This window comes from Pantherophis guttatus, chromosome 2, assembly GCF_059756535.1.
Source record: "Pantherophis guttatus breed Tessera chromosome 2, ASM5975653v1, whole genome shotgun sequence".
NCBI lineage: Eukaryota > Metazoa > Chordata > Lepidosauria > Squamata > Colubridae > Pantherophis > Pantherophis guttatus.
Genome location: NC_142064.1, coordinates 229,885,917 through 229,903,562, shown reverse-complemented (window position 1 = coordinate 229,903,562; position 17,646 = coordinate 229,885,917). Strand labels below are relative to the sequence as shown.

The window sequence follows — 17,646 nt, the reverse complement described above, 5'->3', positions numbered from 1 at the left end:
GGCAAGAAAAGTTGTAAAATGGTTAGCAAAAAAGTTAGCAAATGTCTTGCTTAAAATCATACATTTTGGGCTCAACTGTGATCATAAGTTGAGGACTACTTTTTGATGTTTTAATTGTTAAATGACATTTTAAGTGTTAAATTGTAAGTATTAATTTGTTCTGTGAAAAGGGCAGCTGTTAAATAAATTGGACCTTTATTCTCAATAGAAATGGTGGTTTATTACTATTAGTCTCCCTTGCCTCAGCTGCCCTAAGTACAGGAATCATTACATAAAACCTAACTGCAGCACAAGGAAATTTTATCTGAATGATAACTTCTATGCCAAATTCACTTGGCTGAAATATTTGAAAATATTTATATTTTAGTCTAAATATTTTATCTGTAACCATGTACAGATTTACCAAATGAAAATCACACCATGCTATTTCACACAAGATGAAATAGGATGTATAATCTGTACCTCCTACCACAGTATCTCTTAATCCTTCAGGGGCCAAAGGCCCCCTTTCTATTTTTTGCTGCAACAGTCCAAGCAATAGCTCCACTTATGGCATAATTCCTGACCAAATATTTTAATGATTTCTCCAAATCATAGATCATCCTTACCCAAACAAGCTTTCCCCAGGCTGGTTCCTCCAGTTCCCACTTCTGACGTTTTCTTTTCCTTTTGCATTTTGTTTAACCCCCCCCCCCCCCCAAAAAATGTTACCATGGCTTAAAAATATTTTTGGATTAGATAAAACGTTTGATTAATGCAATGACTTCATTAGTTCCGTCGAGATAGGAATTTATTTTTGGATTTAAAGAGCTAATAATATCGCCAGGTCCGCTCCGCCCCCAGCCCCTTTGCTCTGAATGAATGAACTTGGCTGCTTTAGCACAACGTCTCCCGGCCTCCCTTGTGAAAGGCGAAATAGGGATGCGGGGACTTTCGGCCTCCGTGTTCAGACACCACGTGAAACAGATGTGGCAGACGCCTTCCCCAGCTGGAACGCAGCACCACCCCGCCCTTTGCTCAAGCGAGGGTTTTAAAGCAAAAGCCTTAAGGACCTGAGGCGAATGATTCGCTTCCCATTGGCTGGAAAAGTTAGAGCCGCTCTCCCGATTGGCTGCGGCGCTGTAAGAGGGAGTTGTGGGCTCCAATTATAAAAGGGACTTCGCTCTGGCGGCGAGGAGATTAGCGCTCCGGATCAGAAAGTGGAATTCGTGGTACTTGCCGAATCCGGATTCCTCCTGACAACCCCGCAACAGACAAGTCGCCTGTTAATCGCTGCAGCGAGGCGCTTTTGCTGGCGGCGGCCCGATTCAGATCGAAGAAGGAAGGAAAGGAGGGAAGCAAACGGAACCATGGATCTGAGTTCAGGGATTCAAAAAGTAGGTACCTTGCTTGCCCCGTTTCTTCTCCGGGGTGCCTTAGTTTCTCCTTCGTTCTCCCTCAAAAGGTTCGCACATATATATATATGTGTGTGTGTGTGTGCGAACCTGTTTATTTGCAGGAAAACCTCATTGCGCTGAATGAGCTTTTTGAGCCAACATCTGTAAAACGGCGCAGCTGATCTTTCTTGGGGAGCTGCCGTTGTTACCTGAGAAGCGAGATGTCTAAAGAATCTTTTCTGTTTTGGATAATCTTGTAGGTAGCTTATAAATGCACTGCCTTAGATTTTATACGGGAGATTCAACATAGGTAACCGTAGCAGCTGCCAGTCTTCGAGTTAAATCTTTAAAGCAACTACCTGAGTTCGTTAATATAAAATAGTAACCCATGAGTAGATGGAAGCTTGCTAGTCTGCTTAGTTCTAGACTTTTGACTTGGTTTCTGGACTCTCCGGGTGCATGTAGAATGTGATTCAAGGTTACAAACTGTATCATGCAAACAAGGATTTTGGATTATTTCAACACCTTAGTCTGTTTTCCTTTACTACTTATATGGGGAATAGGATCACATGAATTTAAACATGGCACAATTATATGCACCCATATATTAACTTTCCTCTTTATGCAAATAAATCATCTGTAGGGAAATTCTGCAGGAATGGGCTACAATCTTGTACACCTTTTAAGTACAATCTTAAACCTTTGAGTCTTACTATGCTTATTAGGGCTTCATTTCTAGGAAATGGGAAGAGGGGGTGGAAGTTTCACACAGGATCATTTGAAATGAATATATGAAAGGCTTTGCAGCTCCACTGCTGGGTTTCCTATTTCCTTTTCCTGATAAACTTTATTTAATACAGCTGCAGATATGCGGAGTGAGAGGGCCTTGACCCCACAGTTCACTTTTTGTAACCACACCCAATATGAAGCTGTATAAGAGGGATATAAGAGTGTGGGAATGGGAGAAAGTGAAGTGATGGCTGATGAAAGAAAGTTGAGGTTGAATTGGAACAGTGGTGTGACAGGTGTGGGGTCAAATCCAGTAGTAGAATAGGGTTATGTGGTGCGAGAAATATCAACTGGGTGGTAAGAGATGGTAATGTGAGAGTCTAGTGAACAGCCCAACTCTGTTCCCCAAATAGACAATAGGATAAGGTGCTTGAGCACACAGAAGCTGGCACTAAATAGACCAAAATGAGAATGAACTGTAACTTGATTTTCTCAAGCAGATTGTAAAAGCCAATTCAGCTGAACACTTTTCTCTTAGGAGTTAAAAAGTAACTGTAAAAAAGGAATTTGCTTCCAAGTAAGTGTGCTTTCTAAAAACGTATTCCCAAAGCAGAGACTGGGAAGAAGCCTCCTAACTTTTACCATGGCTCCAATGGAGAAAATAAAAATATAATAGGAGAGTGAATTTAGTACTCAAAGGAGCTCCAACTTTGAAAGCCATTGCAAATAATTTTTGCCCTGATCTCAGTCCAAAAGTCTAAGGCTTGCACTCAAAGGGTAGTAATGGAAATCCAGGGATACAAAATTGTGAAGGTAAAGTAAATAACAATGTAGAGTTAAGTTTAGGATTATAATGATAGATGTGAATAAAGATAGAACTAGACAACATAAACAGGTTTGCTTGCTAAACCCAAGACTCCTGCAGTGGAGCAAAATGCAATAAAATCTCTGGGGTTTGTGCCAACTCAACAGAATTCTTGCAAATGGTGTTAGTATTAGGAATAGGAATGTATGCATGAAAAAAAAGCTGTCTCCAGGAGAAGTAGCATTTCCTTATTTTAGTTAGGAAAAAATTACAGAATAAAGTTACCTAAAATAGTAAAATATATGATGTATAGGCACTATTTATGATATTTTTATTGATTATAATTACAGATTATAAACCAATGTTATATTCTTTTTACTGTTAATTTTTAGTCACTTCAAATAATGTTATATAACTTGAGCTCTTTCCATTTTTTCTTTGACCTCACATAATTCTTTAAAACTTTAACCAGCTGCATTTGTAAATACAATATAGAAAAATTATCCAGGCCACTCTTTTGGTTTGTTATTTAAATTATCTCTTTTAATTGTTAAAACAGCCACTTTTCTTTTTTATATCCAACACCTTTTTCTTTATCATTCATGAGGCAAAACACTGTCAACTTGGTCCCAGTCTTGTGAGAAAGATTTTCTTCTCTTTCGTAACATCTTTTAGACCAGGAGTGTGAAACTTACATTGTCACATAATGTATTGCGACTTTTTCCCCCTTGCTAAACCAGACATGGGCGTGGCCAGCACATGACACATCCAGCCTATGGGCCGTGAGTTTCACAGCCCTGTTTTAGACACTGGGTATCTATAAAGGCAGGCATTTTTAAAATTAATTTCAGAATCCATTGTTTAAAAATATCCTTTAATGAGTCCAATATTAAAATATTTTATCTCATGTTTATTTATTTATTTATTTAAATTTTTATACTGCCCTTCTCCCAAAGGACTCAGGGTGGTGTACAGCCATATTAAAACAAACATATACCCATAAAATTTAAAAACAATTTAAAATATATTAAAATGTGGCCCTTATATTAAAAACTACAAACACCCAATTAAAATTCATTTTCTAAGCCAGACCAGCCTGTTGAAACAAAAGGGTCTTAAGGGCACGGCAAAAGGTACGTAGGTCGGGGATCATGCGAATCTCCGGGGGGAGTTCATTCCAGAGGGCAGGTGCCCCCACAGAGAAGGCTCTCCCCCTGGGTGTCGCCAGTCGACATTGTTTGGCCGACGGCACCCTGAGGAGTCCCTTTCTGTGGGAGCGTATTGGCCGGTGGGAGGCTATCGGTGGCAGAAGGCGATCTCGTACATACCCAGGTCCTAAACTGGATATGTTATTGTAAACTACATGTTATTGTAAATTGAATGCAATTGTTCTTTTTAATTTTAATCTTTAGTTCCTTCTAGTGACCTAATTGTTAAAATCTTATGGTGCTTTTTTTAAAAAGCATTTTCCCACAGGAATTATTCTTTATAAGTAATTTCAAAATCTTATTTCAAATTTATTTGGACTCGGTCAATTTGTAACTTTCTAAAATCAAAAGTTTTAATTATAAGATAACCCAAAGACCATTATTTTGCAGTCACCTCACAAGCAGCTGTACGGAGCATTTGTGGGCAATCTCACAGGAGTTCACTCCTTATCCTGAGAAGAGTTATCAGAGAGCTGGTCTACTTGTCAGCTCTTTATTCTGCAATCATTGGCTCTGTCAATGATTGCAGAATAATAGAAGAAATAGAAGAATGAATTGTCTTCATTCTTCTATTTCTTCCCAGAAATCCACAAGCTTATTATTATTGATAATAATCAAAAGGATGGTTTCATCCTGTAACTGGATAAAATATACTTGCATGGCCAGGGTTAACTCCCTGTTTGATCACCAGAAGGATGAGAGTATGCAGAAAGATGAGAGTATTGCACTTGTTATCCATAGTTATACCATTATGTTATACCAGTGATGGTGAACCTTTTAGACACCAAGTGCCCAAACTGAAAGATGTGTTCGTGCATGAACATGTGAATGTGTGTGCGTGAATGCGCAAATGTGTGTGAACATGCACATGTGCTGACATGCACAAACATGCACATGCACGGACATGTGCAAACATGCGCATGCACGGGCATGCACAGCAGAGACCTGAAGACCAACTGGCCTGTGGGAGGCAGGTCATTCCAACACCGGCAGCGCAGCAAGAGATAAGATCTTTTTCTTTCATGAGCTTCTGTTTCATCGTTTGCAAGGAAACAGAAGCTCACAAAAGAAACGCCATGGAGATCTGACCTGGGGCAACGGTGCGCGTGCCAGCAGAGAGCGTGCTATACCATTATGAAAGAATAAAAGATTCAATCCACAGCCATTTCAAGATTGTATCTACAACTCTTGGGAAGGAGATTGAACTCTCGGACCTAAGAAAAAAATGGCTGAAGCTAGGTGAAGGCACTCAGGAGAAGGTTGCAGAAAAATAGTTTATGGAAATCCTGCCAGGTCCAATATATTTTTGTATGCAAAAACATCACCCCGAAACAGATACAAAAATAGTTTCCAGTAGTTTCCTTACAATAACTGAGGATGATTTACTGCCAGGAAAGCTAAGCAGGTATAAATGGTGGAGGTCAAAAATTCTAATGAAACCAAAAGGGAGTACTCTAGAAATATCAGACAAAGAAAAGCCATGGGTGGAAGATGTAGAAAAAGAATCCCTACCAGGGACAGCAACATCTAGATTTGTCACCACCTGGTGAAATCTGAAATTCCCCAAGGTCATTTTTCAGTGGTTCTCCTGAAACCATCAGTGTGGAAGAGAATATAGTGTAGCGATGGTATTCAGCTGGTTCGTACCAGTTCAGGCAAACCGGTAGTGGCCTGCCCACCCGCCCCAGCTCTATACTGTCCTATTTAGGCAGGCTTTTGAGGCTGGGCTCATGAGTAGAAGATGCACACGCGAGCAAAGCTCATGCGTGGAAGGCCGGGCGCATGCACAGAAGGCGCATGCACGGAGAACTAGTAGCAGCAAAATGTGAAAACCACTGCTGGTATAGTGTAATATGTGACAATGTGGAGGAGGTGAAATTACTTTTGGGCCGAGGGACTATAGAGATGTTCCTTTGTCCTCAGGCAGGGAAAGAGGCACTCTTCTAGGGAAGGAGCCCTTAACCAATAAAGGCCACAGCAGAGGTAATGGTTCAAGGCAGAGAACAGAACTATCCAAACTCCCTGGGAATTTACTGTAGTAATAAATAACTGACTTCATAGCCTGCTGGAAGTTGCTAAGTGGAAAGAAACTCCTGTAATAAAAACAACTGAATTAATGACCAGAATAGCTGAAAAGAGGCAGGAAAAAGAAACACAGAGAGAGGATGAGAAGACTGATGTCCAAACTACCCCCCTGTATTAAAAGGAATAAACTCATGAAGTGATTTTAAGTAGTAGTTTACACTTTTGTAGGCACAAAATTGGTTTCTTACATTTTTCTCATCAACATGTGAAAGAAATTTGAGAAAGACAAAACCATGTATTAAACTGAAAATAGCTGGTTTGGTTTAAGCTTTTTCATATAAACATGATTAATTCATAGGCTAGAGAAAAGGAAAAATAGGGTCATTATCATGATCTACCTTTAAAGGTCTTTGAAAAATATATTTTAAAATAGAAAGTCTTATTCTTTATTGTTTGAATTGAGTTCTGCTTTATTGTTTTCTCAGTGTGGTTTCATATTTATTGTATCTTTTATTTATTTTACTAGCCTTATACGTCACTCCCATTGAAATCAACACTGAATGTTTTACATACTTAAATGTCTAAAAAAGGATTAAACAATGGAAGAAAAACAAAACAATATAATCGTCTTGAACCGGGACATTATCAAATCATAAACTTTAGAGCTTGCATACATATTTCCTTTAGGCTTGTTGTAAAAAGCAAAAACAAACCATTTGGACTGTTTTCCCTACAAAATCTGATCACTTTTTCTCCCATAGAAAGTTGGTAGGAAATTTATTTATAAAACAAAAGGAGAAAAAAATGGCTATTTAATATATACATGAATATTTACCATTTTTTTTTCAAGATACAGAAATTGTATTTTCCTTAGTGTAATAATAATTGCTAGGATTGCACCTGATAATTTACTGAACTCTGTATTGCAAGGTCTGTGAATCCTTCGGTGACCAAAGGATCTTTTTTATTTTTGGTGCAACTGTCTCAGCCTAGCTACACTTATGGCATAATTTTGGCCAAGTATTTTAATGATGTCCCCAAATCATAAATCATCCTTAGCCATGCTAGTTCCTCCAGTTCCCATCTCTTGTTCTTTTCTTCTCTTTTTCTTTTCTTCTGGAGGAAACCAAACAAATGTTACCATGGCTTCATTTTTTTTAATTACATAAAACATTTGATTAAAGCAATGACTTCATCTGTTCCACCCAGATAGTAATTTATTTTTGGAATTAAAGGTCTAATAATGTTTCCGGCTCCCCATCCACCCCCTTCCCCTTAATCTTAATGAATGAACTTGGCTGGTTCAGCATGTTTATCAGCCAAGCCATGAAAGGTGAAATAGGGATGTGGGAGTTTCGGCCTCCATTTTCAGATACCACGTGAAACAGATTTTATTTATTTATTAAATGTATATGCTACCCATCTCATTGATAAAATAACTTTAGATAGTAGATGTGATAAATGCGTTCCCCATCTGGAACACCGCATGACCCCACCAGCTGCTCAGAAGGTTAAAGAAAGTCTAAAGACTTGAGAGAATGATTTGCTTGTCATTGGCTGAAAAAGTTAGACCTACTCATCTGATTGGCTATGGACTTGTGACAGGGAGTTCTGGCCTCGAATTAAAAGGAGTTCACTCAGGCAGCGAAAAGGTCATTGGTCTGGATAAGAAAATGAACTTTGTGATATTTCCTCCCAGCACTCGCAACAAAGAAGTGAAGTTCCAACTTCACATAGAAAGTGGCTTCACTTGACATTGGAAGTGGCTGAACAAGAAAGGGAAACAGCAACATGAATCTTAAGTTCAGGGATTCAAAATGTAGGTACCCTGTTCCATTTCTTCTTCTTCTCCCCTCCCAAGGCTCTCTTTCATTCTCCCTCAAAGCCTTCAAAACTGGTTTTATCCTTGGAACCTGCTCTTTTATACAGGAAGATCTCTACTTATGATCACAACAGAACCTGGAATTTTGGTCATAAGTCCTTGTGGTTGTACACCAAATTACCCTATGCCTGAACTCTATTCTACAGCCATTGTTACAATGATTTTTAAGTGAATCAGATAGTCGTAAGTCCAAATCCATCTTATCCAATGGGTATTTTTTCCAGCAAACAACAAAATAGGCACAAAACATGATCACATGATCTTGAGGCATAGTCATAAATGTAATCCAGTTGTCAAGTGTCCAAAAAGCAGTCACATGATCTTGAGGGTGGTGTGGTAGTTGTAACTTTTGAGGGCAGGCTGTAACTTTTTTTTTTCAGCCCATCATAACTTCAAATGATCATTGTGTAACTGTCAAGCATTGATGTTTGGACATTATGTAATTTAGATAGCAAATTTACATAAAGATTATAAAACAGTGTTGATACTTAGAGTGCGTATTTATATAGAGCAGAGATCTTCAAACTTGACAGCTTTAAGACTTGTGGACCTCAAGTCTTAAAGCTGCCAAGTTTGAAGACCTCTGATATAGAGACTATACAGGAAGGGTTTAAGTCCTTGGTTTTAACAAAATAATTTCATATTTCTTCCATTAATAGAGCTTTTTACATTTGCCTAGTACTGTTTTGGAAAGTGGGCATCTTATACATCTGATATTTAGAGGAGGACAATACAAGGTCATCCGTGTGGAAAATAGAACTAATGTAACCAAAGTGGAAGCTAAGTTGGAATTTTGCTTCCAAAGAGAGGGTGATGATGCTGTAAAATACTGTCTAGAATGTAAATGTAATAGGAGTGTAGAACCTGCCTTATCCAAATAAAATGAGAGGCATCCTAAACATCAAATGGCTAGAAAACAGTAATGGGAGTACTATTAGTGTTGGCTTAAAATAAACTGGACTCCACCATAATGGAATGAGGAGCATGGTGAGAGTTGGCTCAATAAACTTGTCATAGGGAGTTCTTAAGGCCACTATCCTAATAGTCAGGCTTGGAATGATTATGCCGTAAGATCAGTTCCACTGGCCTTGTGCTGCATCTTGGACTCATAAATTCAGGTTGTGGCTGGGTTTGTATAACATGCTGGGCTAAAACGGCCAGTTTGTGACTCAGTGTGTTGTACAGAACCCAGCAATTTGGGTAATTCAGTGAACCAGGAGTAGGTAACCCCGATTAGCCTGCTGTGCAAAGAGAATTTTGAACTCAGTTTATGAGCTTTAACCTGCAAACTGTAATACTTTCAAGGATAATGTGATGTGTTATCTATGCAGCTAGCTTTTGGAATAGGCTAATTATGTGGCTGTTCTTCATGTCAGCATAACTTCATCGGTACATTCAGTGCAGGAAAGGTTGGTCTATTCCAGCATAGGAGCATTAATATGTATGTCCTAGGGAGTAGAAATCAGATGCTCATCTTCCCTCCCAATCCTTCCATTTTATTATAATGCCAATTATTACACCACTATCAAATTTGCTTGCCTAGGAATATAAAATAGCTTGCATCTTCAAATGGACACTATTCACATCTTAAAACAGAATTGGTGTGAATCAATAGAGACTGATTCTACTTGTCTGCAATGCTATAGAGCAGTGATGGCTAACCTTTTTGCCATCGCGTGCCAGGAGGGGGGGCGGGGGAGGTTCACATGCGTGCATGCCCACACCAATAAATCTATGCGCTCTGCGCATGTACATGCAACCCCCCTCTCCCCCACTCGGTGATGGCCCAGTAGGCCGGTTTTTCTTTCTCACCTGGCTCCAGAACTTATCTATGCATCTGGGGAGGGCGAAAACAGCCTTCCCCACCCCCACGGAGGCCCTCCGGAGGCCTGAAACGGCCCATTTCCCAACTCCCGGTTGGACAGGAAGTGATGTTTTTTTGCTGTCCCCAACCTCCAGAGCCTCTCTAGGAGTCTCTGGAGGCTGGGGACAGCAAAAAAGTTACTTCCTGTCCAACCAGGAGTTGGGAAATGGGCCATTTCAGGCCTATGGAGGGTCTCTGAGAGGGTGGGGAAGGCTGTTTTTGCCCTCCCCAGATGCATAGAGAGGATCTGGAGCCAGGTGAGAAAGGAAAACGAGCCTTCCCCACCCCCACCAGGCCCTCTGGAGGCAAGAAACAAGCAGTTTCCCTACTTCTGGTGGGCCCAAAAGGCCCGAAAATCAGCTGGCCGGTGCGCACGTGCGTGCCGGAGCTGAGCTGGTTTGCCCACTGATATGGCTACGCATGCCACCTGTAGCACGCGTGCCATAGGTTCGCCATCACGGCTATAGGGACATGATGGCGAATCTATGGCACGCGTGCCGGAAGTAGCACTCATCTCTTCAGGCATGCCAGCAATGTCGCCCATTGCTCTTCTGGTTTCTGGCGCACATGCATGCGTGAAGACCAGCTGGTTTTCATGCACATGGGTGCACCAGAAACTGGAAGAGCAGCTCCCTGGCACGCATGCATGCTCCGGGAAGCTGAGCTTCTGGTTTCTGGTGCGCACATGCATGCCGGTCAGCTGGTCTTCACGCGCACATGTGCACCAGAAACCAGAAGACCAGATGACCAGCGTGCATGTGCATGCCGGAAACTGGAAGCTCAGCTTTCCGGCGCGTGCATGTGTGCCGGGAAACTGCTCTTCCGATTTCCGGTGCTCCCCTGCGAACGGTGCAAACGCGCCGTCCCGTTTCAGCAGTTGGTGCCGAAAAGGTTCACCAACACTGCTATAGAATGTCCTGCTTGAGCAGGGGATTGGACCTCCAAGGACCTTCCAACTCTGTTATTCTGTTGTTCTGTTATTCAGTACCAAGAGATTGGGGCTTCTTAAATTGTTACTGCAGGAACAGCCACAGAGGAATGCTATCAATGGCAAGTTCCAGTGATATAGTCTGTTAAAGAAGGTACTGAGAGACATGCCAAATTTAATGGTGAAATTTTCTATATGAATCAGATGTAATAAAAGTTGCCTTTGCTGCTAATGCCATGGAATAAAGCTGTATGGAGTGGTTAGTTTAATTGTCAAAATTGGGTGTTTCGTCTCGTAATATGTATGTGATTATTAGCTGAGGAAATTCCAAGGCTGGAAAGTCAAATACACATTCTGGATGAAGACAGTGCAAACCACTTCTTTAATACTTCTAAGAATATTTCATGATTTTTTGACTTCTCACTTGCAGGAGTCAAGCTTAACTTGAGAGTGTTTTTATCTTTTTTTTAGAAATCTGAAGAACATTAAGCACTATAAGTTTTATATGACAGGAGAGAGTGAAATAATATGGACCACAGTGAATGAGACACATAGATAGCATATAAAGTTGTTATGGGAGTTCCATAGTCAATATGACACCTGTCATCTCTGTAGAGAGGTTTAAGAGAAATGTCATATCTAAGAGCTGGATTATGAGAAGGAAGAAAAATAACAGATCTCTTCAGCCTTCAAGAGACTTTTAAATTCTGTCTGCTTCCTCCACTTCCACCAGTACCATCCTATTCTAGTCTTAGAACTTTTTTCTTTCTTTCTTTTTTTGGCTTACTATTCTTGAGAGGGAAGGTTCTTAAATTGAGGAAGGTGATATTCCTTTCAAGTAAATGTTCATCAAACATAATAGTTCTTGCATAGATATATTGAGTACTGGCAATTATGGTTATAGCTACCTTCAGGAATAAAGTTGGGGTTAGTGTCATCTGAATAAACATGATGCCCAATTCCAGATTGGTTGATGGAACTGTATTATTTCAAAGACATTTGGGATTTCCTTTGTCCCCATGAGATACTCATTGCCTTCCCCCCCCCACTTGTAGGCTATTTTCTCCATATGGGAGTAAAACAAACACAATTTGAAATTCATGTGTAACGGCCCCTTTATCAAGTTACGTAGCAATGTTTAAATTTAGCTAATCCGGCAAGAAAATATTGAAATTTGGAGGCAAAATATTTGACCTTATGTGTCTTAAACCTACAGGCAAATGGGGTTTGGGTAGGTGTTAAAGATGCGCAGAGGCCAAGAAGGTATGTTTTATGTCAATGCTCGTATAGGCCAAGCAGTTTTCAGGCTTAGTACATTTCTAAGGATTTTGTTTTTTTAAGTATGGAAAAATATTTCTTAGTTTAGGTGAAGTTTATTCTTGTGTAATGCCCAGGTCAGCTGTACTAAATAACTCCAAAATATTTTGCAGCAGTTTGTTGTCCTGTCCCTCAGTTTTTAAAAGGCTTGAAGTGCTGTTACAGGAACCATTTGTCGCTTTCCTTAGTGCTTATGAGATTGCTGCCTGACTACTTCAAAAACACCCACCTCAATGAGAAAATTTTAAATTACCTTTGAGCATTCAGTGAAGTAGAGCAATTCCCAACTTTTGTATTACATTTGGGGAAGGGAAAATCCCCTTACTGGTTGACTTCTGCTTAAGGCAAGTGTTTGTTTTGTTTAGTTTAGTTTTAATTATGAAAGTCCAATCCCTGATAAAAATCTGAGCGATTCTTTCAGTATCTGCTACTAAAAAGAAGTCAGCTTTGAATTTTGACACCACTTCTCCTCTCCAAAAGAACAAGATCAAACAAGATCATAAACACAACATTCCCTTATGCTGCCAACTTCCCTGCTTTCTCATCTAGGGGTTGTCTACTGCCACTCAAATGTATGCAAGATAGAATTGTGTGCATTTATGCATATTTATGTTATAGATAAATGTACAGATTAGGGGCCATATTAAAAAAACAACCCAACAGGACCAAAGAAATAAGGAACTCTACGTCTGTCTCTCCCATAGGAATGCATTGATTTTTTTTTTTTGCATCTGCAGACTCTAGGCACATCTGGCCCATTTTTCAAGTCAATGTTTCTTCCCTCCTGTAATAAATTTTGTTCTCTTCAGTTTTCAAAGAGTTACATCCAGACTACGGACAAAGTCTACATTATTTCTTTCCAACATTCTGTTGGCTTGGAAGGAATAAAATAATTAATAGTTGTAATGTGTAACTTAGGGTTGTAGGAATCTGTATTCAGCAAGTGTGCACTTATATATACTCATTCTATAGTAAGGCCTGTGGGATGTGGTGGCTCAGTAGCTAAGACGCTGAGCTTGTCAATCGAAAGGTCGGCAGTTCAACAGTTCAAATCCATAGTGCCGCGTAATGGGTTGAGTTCCCGTTACTTGTCCCAGCTTCTGCCAACCTAGCAGTTCGAAAGCACGTAAAAAAATGCAAGTAGAAAAATAGGGACTACCTTTGGTGGGAAGGTAACTGTGTTCCATGCACTTTTGACGTTTACTCATGCCGGCCCCATAACCACGGAGATGTCTTCGGACAGTGCTGGCTCTTCGGCTTTGAAACGGAGATGAGCACCACCCCCTAGAGTCGGGAATGACTAGCACATATGTGTGAGGGGAACCTTTTCTTTTACCTTTTTATAGTAAGGTCTAATGTAGTCCATGCTTCATATCCCAGGTACCTATGATTAATTTGGCTAGGAGATGGCTGCTTCCTCAAATGTAAATTGGCTGGAAACCAGGAAAGAAATCTCCAGGGAACCAAGCTGTTTCTTCTTTCCCTCTCCCATCATCCCTGAGATTCTCCATGATCAGGGATTCTGATTTTCTATACATATGTAGAATTTCCATTGATCAGAGACTAGCCATGCAAATAATCATCTACTTCTAATGAAAGGCAACATAAAAGGAAGGCTAGAATGTTTAAACCACTGTTTTATCCATCTCAGCGGTCTGCTTTCTGTTTGCTTTCATTATTTGCAATCCCTGCCCGTTTGCTTCCTTTCAATTCCATCTTCCTGTTACTCTAGTAGTCTCAACAAACGAAAGACAACCTCCTACTTGTTCAAATTTGCAAGTAATAATTTGAGGGGAAAACTTAATCATCCTTCCTACGTCAAAGATTATGTATACAGGGTGATTTGCTGATCATCCTCTTCTCACATTGGTTTGTTTTGAAACCAAAATTTGGGGGAAGGGAAGAATACTAATGCGTGAAGCAAAGAAGAGATAGTGGTATCATAATGTAATATTTTTATCTATTATTTCTGGGCAAAAATAAAGGTAGTGTTTATGTGCATGCCTATGCATTCCAGAATAATAGAACAAATAATATGATCTATTTTTTCCTCTAACTATATTATGAAAGAAAATATCATTGAGACACAAGATCTGATCTTCCTTAATGGTGAAAAGGGAACAGCATTGTCTTCTCTATTCGTATCTTCCTGCTTCAGTAGACTTGAGAATATTGTGAGGCTGCAAATCTTTCCTAGTCCACCAGCTTTAAGTGAATTTCTTATTTCTTCTTTTGTCAGTTTGTTTTTGTTTTGTTCACTTTTGTTTCTGAAATACATTGGGTTTCCCAGAGACTGTGGGAACCTAAAGTCATATATGCTATTTTTCTTAGAATGTGAAATCTACATGTTCTTACCCTGATAAAAGCATTTCAGAAAAGAATTCTAGCTCAATAAATTTGTTTATATGCGACCTTGATTGCAGCCAGTTAATGAGCCAGATAGCAGTTTGAAATTTTGCTTAGCAGTGCCACACAGGCGTTTGGGCAAACATGCGCATGCAGAATCTGGAATTCATTAAGGCTATTTTCAGGGTCCTCACGTTTCCACTGTTTGTTCATTTTTAGGCTTAAACATTGTTGATGTTTAAGCGGGAAGAATATTCTGTAAGTAAAACAAAACGAGTGGATAGACTAGGATTCTTAATACTAGACTGATCTGATTTAAAAATGAGATATAAAGCAGAATTCAAAATTTGTTGGCTTCTTCAGGGGGAGTATTTTTTTTTCTTAAGCAAAACTCAAGACAGTTGGTTTCAAAACTGGAGTTTAAAAAAGTAAAATGTTGCCTTTTTTCCTTCAAGTGTACACAATTGAACAAACTGTAATTCTAAAGAGTTAAATTGCTAAAGTACATAGCTGCTAAATGGCAGTGTAATGCATAATATTTATTAGTAAAAATATAGTTGAATAGAATAGAGTAGAGTAGAGTAGAGTAGAATAGAATAGAATAGAATAGAATAGAATAGAATAGAATAGAATAGAATAGAATGACCGAGTTGGAAGGGACCTTGGAGGTCTTCTAGTCCAACCCCTGCTCAGACAGGAAACCCTATACTGTTTCAGACAAATGGCTGTCCAATCTCTTCTTAAAAATTTCCAGTGTTGGAACATTCACAACTTCTGGAGGCAAGTTGTTCCACTGATTAATTGTTCTAACTGTCAGGAAATTTCTCCTTAGTTCTAAGTTGCTTCTCTCCTTGATTAGTTTCCACCCATTGCTTCTTGTCCTGCCTTCCCGTATTTGGAAAATAGTTTGACTCCCTCTTCTTTGTGGCAACCCCTGAGATATTGGAACACTGCTATCATGTCGCCCCTAGTCCTTCTTTTCATTAAATTAGAAATACCCAATCCCAGCAACGGTTCTTTATATGTTTTAGCCTCAGGTCCCCTTATTATCTTTGTTGCTCTTCACTGCGCTCTTTCTAGAGCAGGGCTGTCAAACTCACGGCCCCGCCTGCAGGGACTCCTTTATCTTTTTTTTTTCACTTTCTCATATATATATATATATATATTCTTACTTCTTCGTAGGGTTTATGTGTGTTTTTCCTTTAGCCAGGTTTTCCCTACGTAACCAAGGTTTTTCTGCAGCACCAGCTCAGTAGAATCACATCCACTCGATTCTGGCTTTTTTCTTTTCTAACAGCTAGCAAGCTCTTCCTGCTAGGTGGGAGACCTATATAGATCTATTTCTAGCTCATTTGCTTTCATCAGTAGGCCACACCCATATCTTATGTATTCTCCCTGTAAAGGTATAGTATCTATTTTCTTACTTCTTTGTAGGGTTTATGTGTGTTTTTTCCTCTAGCCAGGTTTTCCCTACGTAACCAGCTCAGTAGAATCACATCCACTCGATTCTGGGCTTTTTTCTTTTCTAACAGCTAGCAAGCTCTTCCTGCTAGGTGGGAGACCTATATAGATGATTAGGGGACTGGAAGCTAAAATATATAAAGAAGAGTTGCTGGGATTGAGTATGTCTAGTTTAATGAAAAGAAGCACTAGGGGTGACATGATAGCAGTGTTCCAATATCTCAGGAATTGCCATAAAGAAGAGGGAGTCAAGCTATTCTCCAAGGCACCTGAAGGTATGACAAATATATAAAGGGCATTTGTAACAACAAACATTGCTGAAAAATGCATAAATAGAGCTTTTCTTTCCGCCTTTTCAATAAAGTGGATTGGGCTAAGTTTTTAAACAAAGTTAAAGGCCAGCTATTAAATGTTTAGACTTGCTTATCACTTGAAATGATAATAGTAGCTATGCTTTTATTGAAGGATGGGTAATCACCCCAAATACTAGTTTCTGTGGAATGGTAAACTGAGGTTTCAGATAGGGTGTATAAGCTCCTTCATGGACCATTATATTAAAAATGGCCTGATGCTTTCCAGCTGTTCTGAAGTTCAACTCTTAGAATTCCCAGGCAACATGTTCACTTGAAGTTCTGGAAGTTACAGATCTAATACATCTGGAAACCATGTTGGCAAATGCTATATTGAACTTAATAGTTAACAGCAAAACAAAACTTCTTATTAAAAGATGTATTCAATAGCTGAATTTTTTATTATATGCAGGTGAGTTATTCAAAATTCAAGGAAAAGCAATTTGTTGAAGGCTGAACTATGATAATGATAATATCCTGCTCCAAACGTCTGGTACATAAGTTGAACTTGTGAGAAGAAACTTTCACAGCCAGATTTTTAAAAACAACCATTTTATGGCATTTATTAGTTATATGTTAGCTTTAGTAAATTAGGCATTGTTAAATAATTATTACAGACACAATTTGGTCCAGTATACGCTCAAGGGAGATAAAATCACTTTGGGAAGGTAGAAGAGGTATTGTGAGCGATCTGACTGTTTTACTATCTTATATCACAAGCCAGAAAATGTTTTCAAAATTCCAAATGTGTCCCCTGGCCTGAAATACTTCATACAGCAACAAAAGAAGTTATTAGTGTAGAATTTCCTAATACTAGCTAATGCAATTACAGCTATCAACCAAGAAAAAGAAAGAATTCACTCTGTCCAATTAGAATTCCTAACAGTAACAATGCCCGCATCACTGAAGTGTATTAAAAAAAAGCAAAACCGAATGCAGTGTTCACAGAAAAAACTGGTGAGTTTTTCAAAAAAACACATCTAACTTGAGAAATGAATCGCTACCAGCAAGTTGAAATTTATCCTGTATTAAGTTTCTGTTTTCTGTTTAGTGCCTGGGATCCTTTTTCAAAATATCCATTTAAATCCAGTTACTGGAAAATTCTTCCAGCTCTATTTTTAAAAGCTGCTTTTCTCCCTTATCGTGAATTCACACATTGTAGTTGGAAAGGGCATCCTGCCAAGTATTTGCACTTAGAAGAGTACAGTATTTGCAGAGATTCTTGCGTTGTTATGACTTTGTCACACAGGAGGACATTTGGCAGCTATCTGAGCTTTGGTTTTCTTGTGGCAGCAATGAGTATGAGGGGCCAGAATTACTGTGGTGACCAAATTGTAATTTGTTTTGCTTCCTAG

At 39.3% G+C, this 17,646-nt stretch overlaps 1 protein-coding gene across 1 annotated transcript in view; it reads left to right on the top strand.

Annotated features, from left to right (window-relative positions):
• Window positions 1–948: 948 nt before the first annotated feature.
• LMCD1 (LIM and cysteine rich domains 1) overlaps window positions 949–17,646 on the top strand; it is a 67,031-nt gene continuing 50,333 nt past the window's right edge. Inside the window, exon 1 of the mRNA XM_034431642.3 lies at window positions 949–1,376. Coding sequence (XP_034287533.2) covers window positions 1,350–1,376 — 27 coding nt within the window. The 5' untranslated portion in view covers window positions 949–1,349. The remainder of the gene's footprint in view (window positions 1,377–17,646) is intronic.